Source organism: Cyprinus carpio, chromosome B21 (assembly GCF_018340385.1).
Source record: "Cyprinus carpio isolate SPL01 chromosome B21, ASM1834038v1, whole genome shotgun sequence".
Lineage (NCBI taxonomy): Eukaryota > Metazoa > Chordata > Actinopteri > Cypriniformes > Cyprinidae > Cyprinus > Cyprinus carpio.
In genome coordinates, this window is record NC_056617.1 from 16,068,590 (window position 1) to 16,080,445 (window position 11,856).

The window sequence follows — 11,856 nt, forward strand, 5'->3', positions numbered from 1 at the left end:
AAAAGTGTTAATGCCATATTGTAAAAAGAAAAAAAAAAACATGATAACATAATGATTTTAAAATATCCTACCATATTTTAGGGCCTTTGATCCACCTGGATATGCTGCATTGGATACAAAGTATTAATGCAGATATGGAAACAAACAGAAAGCATAAACTGCATATATGTAAAAAAAAAAAATGTTTGTCAGCATACCTCCAGACCCAGGTCCATATCCTCCAGCAGGTACCCCTCCTGGCCCATAACCACCTACAGGTGCCCCTCCAGGTCCGTAGCCACTGATTGGTGCTCCTCCTGGTCCATAACCATCAATTGGTGCCCCCCCAGGTCCAATTCCTCCACCTGGTGTTCCTCCAGCAGCTCCAACACCTGACAATGTTCCAGTACCTCCTCCAGGCAATCCTGTTCCACCAGCTCCACTAGTTATCCCTTTTTGCAAAATGCAAAAATAAAATGTCATTTATAATTTGTATTTTTCTACATGGATACTAAAATTTGTAGATTATTTAACATTTTCATACCATATTTGCGAGCTTTGGCCCCAGCGTATCCTAAAATATAAGAAGTCAATAATAGAGAAATATGATTTAGCAGTGGTTAAAGCTATGTACAGTTCTTGTTATGAAACTTTAAATGTCATATTTCTACAAAGTGTTTAAATATGAGCACAGCAAGATTTTTATAGCTTGTGCTTCTGTGGAAACCTCCAGTGATCCAATCTTTACCTCTCTTCACCTGCTGATAAAAATACTCTAGTCTAACAACTTCAAGATGTCACCTCAAAAAACCTCGGCCAGGCCAGTGTTATGAGGCATAACTGCATAATGGTGAGCTACGGAGAAAGAAGAGCAGAGTATCGAAATACTACTTATGCTTAAAAATCAACATCTGGAAGATAATCAACATTGTGCTCTAACAACACTAAACCTACATTACTGTGTGCTTGAATGATACAGTTATCCACTTGGATAACACTGATGAGACATTAGAATGTGCTAAAGAATGCAATGGCTAAACTTAGTCAACCAAAAGAAAGGTCATCTGGGGATATACTTGGCTAGACATGCTACTTAGATTTCCAGATTTGCCAGGGTTTAATTAAACTACAAAAAAAGGTTGAAGCTATCATTTTCTTATGACATTGCATTACTATGGTTGGTGTGTTATTAGTGATGCTTTGTGCCTGTCTGTTCCTGAGTTTGTGCAAAATGAATTATGTATCTTGTACACTATTTCTAAACTGTCTGGATGAAACTCAATATGCAGTTGCACAGAGAAGATCTTAGCTATAAAAAAAAAAAAGTTGTGCTACATCCATTCACACATCTCTACAGTGAATAGTCAGGGGAAAGTATATCAACCCAGAATAAAAAACAAGTGCTTTCATGCACTAATTGAGTACACTTAGATGATTTTAAGTTTATCTTAAGAAATACTAAATAATAATTTTTAGTATATTAAGTACAAAATTAGTGTGCGAAAATAAGATCACTTTTTTTCACCTGGGAATGCTTTGGTGTCTCTGTGTCAGTTTGCACTTAAAAATATGAAGAATATTATATAAAACATTGTTGAGGGCAAATACAATGAGTATGGGCTATCAAGTGTGCCTTGTAGTGAAATCTGGTAGTTAGCAACCCTGCTTCCCGTTCTCCTTCTCTCCTTTAAAAATATACTACAACAGTACATGAGAGTAAACTACACTCTAAGAAAAGTCTGTAAAATAGGGCACAAGTCAAGTCACCTTTATTTTTATAGCACTTTATATAATTGTTTCAAAGCAGCTTTACAGTATTAAACAGGAAAGTAGCAGAATCAGTGATGCAAACATAGACTGTAAAAAAATATGGACGTAGTATCCGTGACGTCACCCATAGACTTCTCAATAGCTGTTTTGAAGCTCAAAGTGTGCAGAGCGGGCCGTCGCCATCTTGGCAGCGCGTCACCGCGCGACTCTCCCGGATAATCGAAAATGGGCAAAAAGGCGGGAGCTGGTTGCTGAAGCCACGCCCACCTAGCGCGACGGCATTGTCAGCAGAGGCAATCCACCTGTCACTCAAGTGACCACGCCCTTAATTATGCAGGACTTTAAGGCTTAATATAATTTAAACGGATGAGTTATAAAAAAATTCACCCCCCTCACAGTTGTCATGAAGGGCAAAATTAGCTATATAGACCAAAATAATTTTTTGAACCAGGCTGTAAATATCTTTTTTTTTTCTGCTGTAAAGTTGGGCATTTTAACATGGGGAGTCTATGGGACTGACTCCCTTTTGCAGCCAGCCTCAAGCGGCCAGTCGATGAATTACAGTTTTAGTCACTTCCTTATTGGCTTCACGAGAGAGAGCGCGAGGTTGCCGCTCGGATGCAAACTTCAAAATTAGGCAAATCTAAATTCTGCTGTAAAACAGCTGCAGCAAGACAATTATTCAGCATTATTATTATTATTATTATTCAGTGCCAGTTGGTATTCATATATTATCATTCAGCACCAGTCAGTTCAGTGTTGGTAACTGTGAAGTTCATTCATTATGAAACAATTTCATTTCAGCTGTAAGCATCTCTACTGAAGACAGTGGTATTGTTATTCAGTTCGAGTCAGGTCAATGTCTATTCAGTTTGGTTCAGTAACCATTGTCTATGTCAATTCAACTAACCAGTGTCAATGTTGCAATGTTCATCAATTTTGAACAAATTTGATTTAGCTATATAGCAGAAGACAACGGTGTCATTGTTTTTTTAAGCCAAAGTGTTTGAAATCTTTAGAAACTCTGATTTACCTCCATGTCCAAATGCACTTCCAGGAACACTACCAGGTCCAAGCCCACCACCGGGTACACCTCCTGGACCAAAGCCCACACCAGGGACACCTTCTTGTCCAGCCCCAGTTCCTGGTATAATCCCTGCCCCAAATGGTCTGACACCAGTGCCTGGTAATCCACCTGGAATACCTGCAGCTAATCCAGTGCCTGGGCCTAAACCAGCACCTCCACCAAGTAGACCTAAAAAAAATAAAAAATAATATTTAAGGTTGGAAGCTTAAAAGTTGTAAAAGTAAAGTTTGGATAATAAATGCTATCAGTAAAATCAACACAATTCATTTAACAGTGCAGTATGTTGAAGCATTGAATTAAAGGTTGTTTTACCATATTTACGAGCTTTTGCCTCTGCATATCCTGCAAAGCATCAGAATATTTAATTTTAAATATGACCTCAAATCTTTATTGTAAACTTTATGTTGTACAATATGATGGTATGATTTGGTACCAATTCCAGAGCCAGGGAGTCCTCCAGCACCACCGCTAGGAAGACCACCAACTCCACCGGGCAGCCCACCAGCTCCTCCACCAGGTAATCCACCAAATCCACCTCCAGGTAGCCCTCCAACTCCACCTCCAGGTTGTCCACCAATCCCAAGACCTCCACCAGGTAGTCCACCAAGTCCAACACCAGACACACCAGCTCCTCCACCTGGCAATCCTCCTATACCTAAAGTCCCACCAGGACGTCCAAGCTGAGCTGCAAAAGATTTATCAGTGTCTTACATTTGTTTAGGTTTCTGTGAATGTGGTAGAAATAAAATGGAATCTAAGCACAGTAATGAAATGTAATGTAATGTAATGTTATTATATTATATTATATTATATTATATTATATTATATTATATTATATTATATTATATTATATTATATTATTAGGATTGCATTGGGCCTGTGGGACAATAAATGAGGAGCCCTTATGTATGGTATACAATATATAATTTTCCTTTTTAACAATATAAGGAGCTAAACAATAGAGCTAAGGTACGGAGCTATGGAGGTACTGTAACTCTCCAGCAGCAGGGTTGGCTATCCCTGTGCTAGAGCTAAACTGTATATTTATGGACACAGTGAAGACAATTACAATGACATTAATGTTGATTTGCCAATAACAAGATCTACAGTATTTCATAGTACAATGCAAAATGTAAAGTCATACCATATTTTCTTGCTTTGGCTGCAGCATATCCTGAAATATGGCAGAATAGTAAATATCATTGTGCTATTAATGATAATAACTTTGAAAACAAAACAAGGTAATTTTCAGGATACCTTCAGGACTAACTCCAGGTCCAAGACCACCAACTCCCAAACCAGAACCAGGAAGTCCCAGTTCCAAGACCACCCACTCCCAAACCAGAACCAGGAAGTCCTCCAGTTCCAAGACCACCCACTCCCAAACCAGAACCAGGAAGTCCACCAGTTCCTATCCCGGAAGCTAGAAAATAAACAACCCAAAATTGCATAGAAATTAAGATGAAACTCTGTTTTTATGTTTTTATATATGTTGCAAGAAAAGAAAAAATAATAGATTTTTTATGTTTAATTTGGCATTTTCTACTTTAACTTACTTTTACAAGGCTTAACATTTAACATTTGGTTTCCCTCTGATATCTACTGTCATTTTTTTCCATAAAAGAGACAGTTGTCAGCTAGGTGATTATATATAACATGAATCTAGAAGTTTTCTTACCATACTTCCGAGCTTTTGCCCCAGTTCCTAATGAGAGACAATCCGTGGATATTATAAGACTTAAGCAAATTTCAGTGTCATAGATAATCCTGAAACATTTCACTATTTGTAATAAATCATAAATTTACCCCCAGGATAGAAACCACCAGCTCCCGGATATAGGACACCAGGAGTTCCACCACTAGCTCCAGGAATGACTCCAACACCTGGAACACCAGCAGCACCTGGAACACCGCTTATTCCTGGCACACCACCTGCACCGGGTACGCCACCTATGCCTGGAACACCACCTGCACCGGGTACGCCACCTATGCCTGGAACACCACCTGCACCAGGTATACCTCCAAGCCCACCACCGAGACCCGGAACACCACCAGCCCCTGCAAGGAGAGTCAGCAATATCAAGCATGTCATTTAGACATATATTGAAATAATTTTTATAAGTCTTATTATTTTTCCTGCATGACTTACCGTACTTGGCAGCTTTAGCCTGAGACTTAGCTGCGCTTGTACCTAAATGGAGTAAGAAAGTACATTTCCATAAATACTCTAAAACTCTGTAGTCATATGGCAAAAAAATTTATTTTAAATAATGAGAAGCTAATAATATTGGCTGAGAAGTATAAATTGTGTTGGTTGATCTCAAATGTAAATAACTACAATGGATAAATGAATACATTTTTAATTGCATGCTACCTCCAGACTTTGGTGATATAAGAGGATATCCACGGAACACCCCTGGTATTTGCTGGCCAAATCCTCCACGGCCTCCTGAAAGAGAAAAGATAAGTGAGCTCTGTTAGAATTAGTTTTCATACTTTTAATTGAAAGGACTGTTCTTTCAGTAACTTATTTTACCATTAGCTCCAAGTGCGCCTTGACCAAGCTGCCCTGTAAACAACAAAATAGAAGAGAGAGTCCCAAAAAATATTTTAATTGCTGGATAAAGCTATAAATTATAAAACTATAAACCACATAAATCTTACCAGTTTGAGATCCTGTGGCTACACCTGGCAGAACGCCTCTACCGCCAAAACCTACATATAAAAACAAAAATGTAAATGTCATATCTATATGAATATTCAGTTGAGAGTGTAATTATACGTATTAGTACTGAGTAATATTAATTAACTACATGTACTTGCTATATGGTTAGGGTTAGGATTATGGTTTGGTTTAGGGTTACTTGCATGAAATCATGCATAATTAATTGTTATTATAATAGTAAGTAAATGTAACGTGTAACAAGGACACCTTAAAATAAAGTGTTACCAAATATTCTAAAAACAGCGGAATATCTCATAACTGTCAAATATTTCAGTCACCCACCTTGTCCAGGAACTAGACCCCCTTGGTATAGCCCAGGAATCCCAACACCGTTTGTTTGGAGAAAGAAAAAATAAAACAAATCTTTCTTGTCAAAGATTTGATAAAAAAATATTCCAACAAAAAGGGAGCTCCATTAATAGACACAGTTACCTGGCACTGGTGCCTTCCCAATTTTTCCGACTTTTCCCCCAGCACCTGTCCCAGCTCCTGGTAAGCCAGTTTGAGGAAGAAAAGGTGCTAGGAACCATAATGGATTGAACAATTGCAAAGGTTAAAAGTCGCAAGTAACTTCAAACAGCAGTAGCTTAACAGTTATGCCCCTCAAAGCCTACCTCCACCAGGTGCAACTCCTGCTCCTCCAATTCCAGTTCCAGTGCCACCAGGTCCAATTCCTACACCTCCAGGCCCAACTCCAGCTCCACCTGGTCCAATTCCTGTGCCACCTGGACCAATTCCTGCACCACCTGGTCCAATTCCTGTGCCACCTGGACCAATTCCTGCACCACCTGGTCCAACTCCTGTGCCACCCGGTCCAATTCCTACACCTCCAGGGAGAACTCCTGCACCCCCAGGTCTAAGTCCTGTGCCGCCTGGACCAATTCCTACACCTACACCTCCAGGTCCAAATCCTATTTCATCAAATCCAGCATGTGTTGATACAATTTAAATATGTTTTTTGAAAAGGTGTAATCAAGTTTCACATCTTCATTTAACCCAATACTCATGTCCACAGATCTAGCTTTACCTGGTTTTGGTGGTTTTTGACCAGTTGTTCCAGCTCCAGGATAAGTACCATACCCACTATAGACACCTAAAAACAAATTCCATTTTTAAAGCAGCAGATAATATTCCTTTATAATTTAACCCCCTCAAAATTCACTTTTAACTAGTCATCTTTAAATTTATTTATTTTTATTGTTTATTGCTATAACACATAAGGAATGGAAGTATATTCTTACCACCTGATGGATAGCCTGTTCCAGCACCTCCAGGTGTAAGTGGAATACCACCTGCTCCAAGACTTCCTGTCCCAAACGGTCCGCCACCAAATCCCCCAGGCCCAGCATAACCTAAATTTACACAATCTGTGGTAAATGCATTTTGAACCTCTAACAATATACTGCTTTCTGACTGAAATAGCTATAAGAATTAGTAAGATATAGTGATGTTCACAACAAAAAAAATGTATTTTAATTATGTATGCACTTTTTTATTGTAGTTGCAGAACACTTTTAAATTCAGATCATACCTGGTTTCCCAGGTTTTCTGCCTGCTCCTGTGATAAGGCAAAATTGTTTTGTTTATTTTTATCAAATAGTGCTATGAACAGAATCACAAATGCAGTAATAAAAAAATTGTTGTGTCTACTGTTGATTAAAAAATGTCTTACCAGGACTCAATTAGATTATACGCACCTGGCCCAACACCACCAGGGACAATGCCACCTGGTCCAACGCCACCTGGTCCAACACCACCAGGGAAAATGCCACCTGGTCCAACGCCACCTGGTCCAACGCCACCTGGTCCAACACCACCAGGGACAATGCCACCTGGTCTGACGCCACCTGGCCCAACACCACCAGGGACAATACCACCTGGTCCAACACCACCAGGGAAAATGCCACCTGGTCCAACGCCACCTGGTCCAGTACTGACACCTCCTGGGCCATAACCACCAAGACCTCCATAACCTGAAAATAATGTGTTTATATTTAAATATTTAAAGTGAAGCTACCTTTAAATTCCTCAGTGAAGATGAAACACAGCATATTACAGATTGCCTACCTGTTTTGGGTGGTTTTCCTCCCACACCTAGAAGCAGGAAAGGGAGAAAATAACAGTACTAAACAAAACTTAAAATATTTAGAATTAAACTTTTAAATATCCATATATAGTTACTAGCATTTGTTTTAATTTTCTAACCTCTTCCAGCACCTATTGGACCAGCTCCACCAGGGCCGAACCCTCCCACACCAGTGCCCACACCTGACAAAAAAAATTATAGAATTCTCTGTTGTAAGAAAAATCACCATAAAAGATTGCGTAAATTTTGGAGTTTCTCTACCAGTTTCTCTACCTTGTACAGGTATTCCTGTGCCGATGCCACTAGCTCCAGGACCAACACCAAAGCCACCCGGTACTACACCTCCAAGGCCAGCACCCCCTGGTCTGAGTCCAAGGCCACCAAGACCTCCAGTTCCAAGAGTGCCTGGAATACCCCCATAACCTGTTTGTACATTGTAAGTAATACATTATTTGCTTAATTCAGTGCATGTGGTTGAAATTGCAAATGTATGTGAACACTTTATTGACTGCAGTTTTCTCCCACTCACCTGGTTTAGGGGGTTTGCCACCAGCACCTACAGATAGAATAAAGTAAAGCTTCACTGAGTTATTCTACAATCCCTAGGAAACAGTTCAGTTAAGTTTGAAAATTTAAATATTACCTGCTCCAAGGCCTCCAGTTCCAACACCAATTCCTCCAGGTCCAAGACTTCCTGGTCCAGTTCCTATGGCTCCAGGTCCTATGCCACCAGGTCCTATTCCTCCTGGTCCAATGCCTCCTGGACCAATGCCAGAAGGACCAACTCCTCCAGGTGCAAATGATCCAGGACCAACACCTGTACCACCTGGTCCAATTCCTGGTAGACCTCCATATCCTCCTGTGTATACACAATGAATTTCTCATCTGATAAAGGCAATGTCTCTGCTAATCTTTATTATTAAAATGAATCCCAACTTTAAGCATGAGTTACATCGTACCTGTTTTAGGTGGCTTGACAAATGACCCTGTGGAGAAGAGCAAATTCATGAAATCATGTTTGTGCCTGAATAGCATGCCCCTAAATAGTTAATTATGTTAATTACAAAATTCTAATTATGTTAATTACAGTTTATGGTACATTACAGTACCATAATATGTAAAGGAAATTTCATTAACCTGTCCCGAGGCCTCCGGTGCCTAATCCACCAGTACCAAGTCCTCCTGTACCAAGCCCTGCACCACCAGGCCCAACTCCCCCTAGACCTCCAGCACCGGGGCCAACTCCCCCAAGGCCTCCAGCACCGGGCCCAACTCCCCCAATGCCTCCAGCACCCAGTCCAGCACCTTGCCCCCAAGCACCACCACCTCCAAAGCCTATTACAAGTTAGACAAGTAAATATTAAATTAATTAAACTTAAAATGACTAATTAGTAGAAATTTAGACACTCACCTCCTGTCTTTCCTGGTTTGAAACCAGGTATTCCTCCAACTCCTGGTAAGTAAATAAATAAAATTATTGTATTAGATACATAATACAATGTATAATACACAATACAATATTTTTTTATTAGTTGCTGATTTATTAAAGATTATTATAGCACTGATATGGAAGCTATGGACATTAATGGCACATGAAATGTTTAAGAATAAATGTAAATTTTCACCAGTTCCAGGTCTGATTCCAGTTCCTGGCCCTATTCCAAGACCACCTGGACCTAATCCTGTTCCAACTCCTCCGGGACCTGTTCCAGCACCAAGTCCAGCTCCAGTTCCAAGACCACCCCCTAAACCAGCTCCAGTTCCTCCCCCTGCACCAGCTGGTATGTAAATTCCTGAGAGAGAAAGTGAACGTTAATGAACTCCTTTATTAATGTGTCCTATTCATGATAGCATGCCAGATAAAGAAATAACCAAGCATTTAGTTGTGTGTTTTTGTATATATTTGAGAAACCTGAAGAGGAGAATAAGGAGAATATTTTCTAAAACATAATTTTATTGCGAACATCACTGATTGCACTGCAAACCCATACTTCTTTTATTTGTCAACAATGTATATTAGGATCTAGTTCCTGCAACACATTACAAGTTTATGAGGACCATTCTTGTACTTTACTCAGTGATGATGCCACTTATCCAGGGGGTTCTGACTAATCTTGCATCTAGTCTTTCATGTGAAGCCTCAAACAGCACTGAATGCATTACCACATAAGTTTCTGTGTCCTCCTGCCTTGCTGTTTAAGGTTTGGAGGCATAGGGGAACAGAGAATGGATGTGATTCTGATGAAGAACAACATCCTATACATGACCTCTTCCAAGAGCTTAGAGCTAAAAAGCTGAAAGCTGTTCTACAAACCCACTGGGAAATGCTTGTAGGTTGTTAGTATATGATGTAATGATCTGGATTAGAATTTCTCAGATCATTCCTTCAACATGAATAAAAGATGGCAAGTGGAAACCATTTCCATAAACATAAACAGTGACTTCAAATCTTTAAAAAATGTATTCATTTTAATCGAAATCCGGTTTTATGGAGTACTATTTGTGATTGTATCAAATTAAACTAGAATATACATTGAAAACTTTAACCAAATGCAAATGCATCGTGTTTCACTGATATGTTACATACTGATGTTTAGTTTTATCCAACAATAAAAAAGAAATAGAAAATCAAAGTAATATAAAATGATATCTCAACTCATTTTAAATGAACAGCTTGTAACTTTACTAAACTACAAGTTGGCAATGTTACCTCACCATCATACATTTTTAAGTATTAAGATTTAAAGGTCAAATTTCATTGACACAGTAAATCATCCTGCAACAATACACTATAGCAATACACTCAGTACATCACTTTTAATTCAAGTTGCTTACTTTTTATAATCCATCCTTTACCTGAACCTAGAACATTCAGAACACAGGCAACAAAGTACAGCCTAAGTGCATCCACTGTCAGCAGTGTGCAACTAAATAAAAAAAAAAAGTGTGATGCTATTGCCAAAACTGCAATACACCTGTAATGCAATGAGTAGAAAAAGGCAAATGAGTTTGGAGAGATCTTACCTCCTTGAAGGGAGGGTTTACACAGAACCAGCAGGAGAAATCCATGCAAGAGCAGAGGTACCTTACTCCAGGCCATCCTGCTCTGTAATATCCCTCTCCACTCCAAAACTGTGGGTTTTATCCCCCAAAAGCAAATCACTGCACACCCATGTCTTGAACAAGAAGGATAAGGGGTGGGGGGCCAGTATGAAAGAGAGAAAAAAAAGTAAAAAGTAAGGATGGAGGAACACTACGTAATTAGGGAAACTAGCACACTTGGGTCTTGTACATTATGTTTTTTTTTCAGTTTTTTCTAACCCCACCCCTAGCCCCCCTAAATGATTGGTGCTAGTGCATTTATTTGGGTCGCCTCTGCCAACATGAGTCAAAGCGTTGGCCAAAAACTAAAGACAGATATTTGAGGATAGAGGGAGAGAGAAAATCTCTCTCACTCTCTTTACATCTACCTCACCAAGAGAAACATCTGCCAGATATTCTCAAGGAGAGTATTTCTTTTTTATCCAATCAAAAGCAGTAAGAAATCACTCCAGATAAGGTTATTACATGATATATTGTTTCCAGCTATGGGGGTGTAAGTAACATTTAAAGACCGGACCCATCACACAGTCAATCATGAAGGAAGATTGCTCATCTCTGAGGTTTAAAGTCATTTGGCCAGGCTCCAGGGATCACTCTATTGTTATTAACTTATGAGTCCCAGAGGAACACATGAAATCATGTATGTGATGGAAAAACACTGACTGGGTGTGTGTTGGAACACATTATTGAAGGTTGACAACACAGATTTTAATAACCCCTGTAGCCCCAAAGCCTTTAGATCCAACTGGGATGTTGACGACTAAATCATGAAGACTTTTGAAATAATGGTGCATCCTTAACGCTTCAATGTGACCTCTGAGAATGGAGGCTTACGATAGGGACCAATACATAAATGGCCTTTTCATAATTAAGTTGTTTCTCTCCTTAATAGGCAATAAATTGTAATGTACTTCAAACTTCAAACAGTCTTTTAGGCTGAATGACGTCCAGAAGATCTGACAATAGGAGTATGAGTCACACATTACGCTTAAGCTGCTGTAAGTGCCATCTACTAGCTTAAAATGTTCCTCTATCCTGACAGTCATTTGTTATATTTGATATAATTTTTTCCATGTTTTATGAAATTGTTTCTTTTTCCAGAGGTAC

At 39.3% G+C, this 11,856-nt stretch overlaps 2 protein-coding genes across 5 annotated transcripts; both read right to left on the reverse strand.

Annotated features, from left to right (window-relative positions):
* Positions 1 to 57: 57 nt before the first annotated feature.
* On the reverse strand, positions 58 to 4,007 carry LOC122141301 (glycine-rich cell wall structural protein-like). Its single transcript, XM_042748367.1, has 7 exons — positions 3,981 to 4,007; positions 3,270 to 3,516; positions 3,149 to 3,178; positions 2,783 to 3,004; positions 524 to 553; positions 198 to 431; positions 58 to 104 (listed from the first exon to the last, which is right to left on the reverse strand). Exons 1-7 carry the CDS (start codon positions 4,005 to 4,007, stop codon positions 58 to 60), a joined length of 837 nt encoding a protein of 278 aa, XP_042604301.1.
* Positions 3,409 to 10,931, reverse strand: LOC109045738 (glycine-rich cell wall structural protein 1.8-like). Of its 4 annotated transcripts, none has more exons than XM_042748222.1 (27): positions 10,672 to 10,931; positions 9,273 to 9,440; positions 9,059 to 9,100; positions 8,785 to 8,982; positions 8,607 to 8,633; positions 8,291 to 8,506; positions 8,177 to 8,203; positions 7,921 to 8,070; positions 7,767 to 7,829; positions 7,629 to 7,655; positions 7,439 to 7,534; positions 7,259 to 7,363; positions 7,093 to 7,119; positions 6,803 to 6,913; positions 6,589 to 6,654; positions 6,176 to 6,472; positions 5,995 to 6,080; positions 5,844 to 5,892; positions 5,501 to 5,551; positions 5,373 to 5,405; positions 5,211 to 5,285; positions 4,986 to 5,027; positions 4,643 to 4,894; positions 4,515 to 4,541; positions 4,094 to 4,259; positions 3,981 to 4,010; positions 3,409 to 3,521 (listed from the first exon to the last, which is right to left on the reverse strand). In XM_042748222.1, the coding sequence occupies exons 1-25, from the start codon at positions 10,745 to 10,747 to the stop codon at positions 4,102 to 4,104; spliced, it is 2,469 nt and encodes an 822-aa protein (XP_042604156.1). In that variant the 5' UTR covers positions 10,748 to 10,931; the 3' UTR covers positions 3,409 to 3,521; positions 3,981 to 4,010; positions 4,094 to 4,101. The 4 variants fall into 4 exon arrangements, with proteins under 4 accessions (XP_042604156.1, XP_042604155.1, XP_042604157.1 ...); XM_042748221.1 differs by having other exon boundaries at positions 4,643 to 4,804; positions 4,841 to 4,894; positions 7,259 to 7,534; XM_042748223.1 differs by lacking the exon at positions 7,259 to 7,363 and having other exon boundaries at positions 7,409 to 7,534.
* Positions 10,932 to 11,856: the final 925 nt, after the last annotated feature.

What these genes read in the sequence shown, in the direction of transcription:
- LOC109045738 (XM_042748220.1), bottom strand. Translation starts at nt 10,747, where the DNA reads ATGGCCTGGAGTAAGGTACCTCTGCTCTTGCATGGATTTCTCCTGCTG. An exon ending in CAGAAAACCTGGGAAACCAG is followed by an intron (nt 6,914 to 7,092) that starts GTATGATCTGAA and finishes GTGTAAATTTAG; the next exon opens with GTTATGCTGGGCCTGGGGGA. An exon ending in TCAAAAACCACCAAAACCAG is followed by an intron (nt 6,473 to 6,588) that starts GTAAAGCTAGAT and finishes TTGATGAAATAG; the next exon opens with GATTTGGACCTGGAGGTGTA.
- LOC122141301 (XM_042748367.1), bottom strand. Translation starts at nt 4,007, where the DNA reads ATGCTGCAGCCAAAGCAAGAAAATATG. An exon ending in AGCCAAAGCAAGAAAATATG is followed by an intron (nt 3,517 to 3,980) that starts GTATGACTTTAC and finishes TTTGCAGCTCAG; the next exon opens with CTTGGACGTCCTGGTGGGAC. An exon ending in AAGTGCATTTGGACATGGAG is followed by an intron (nt 554 to 2,782) that starts GTAAATCAGAGT and finishes CTTATATTTTAG; the next exon opens with GATACGCTGGGGCCAAAGCT.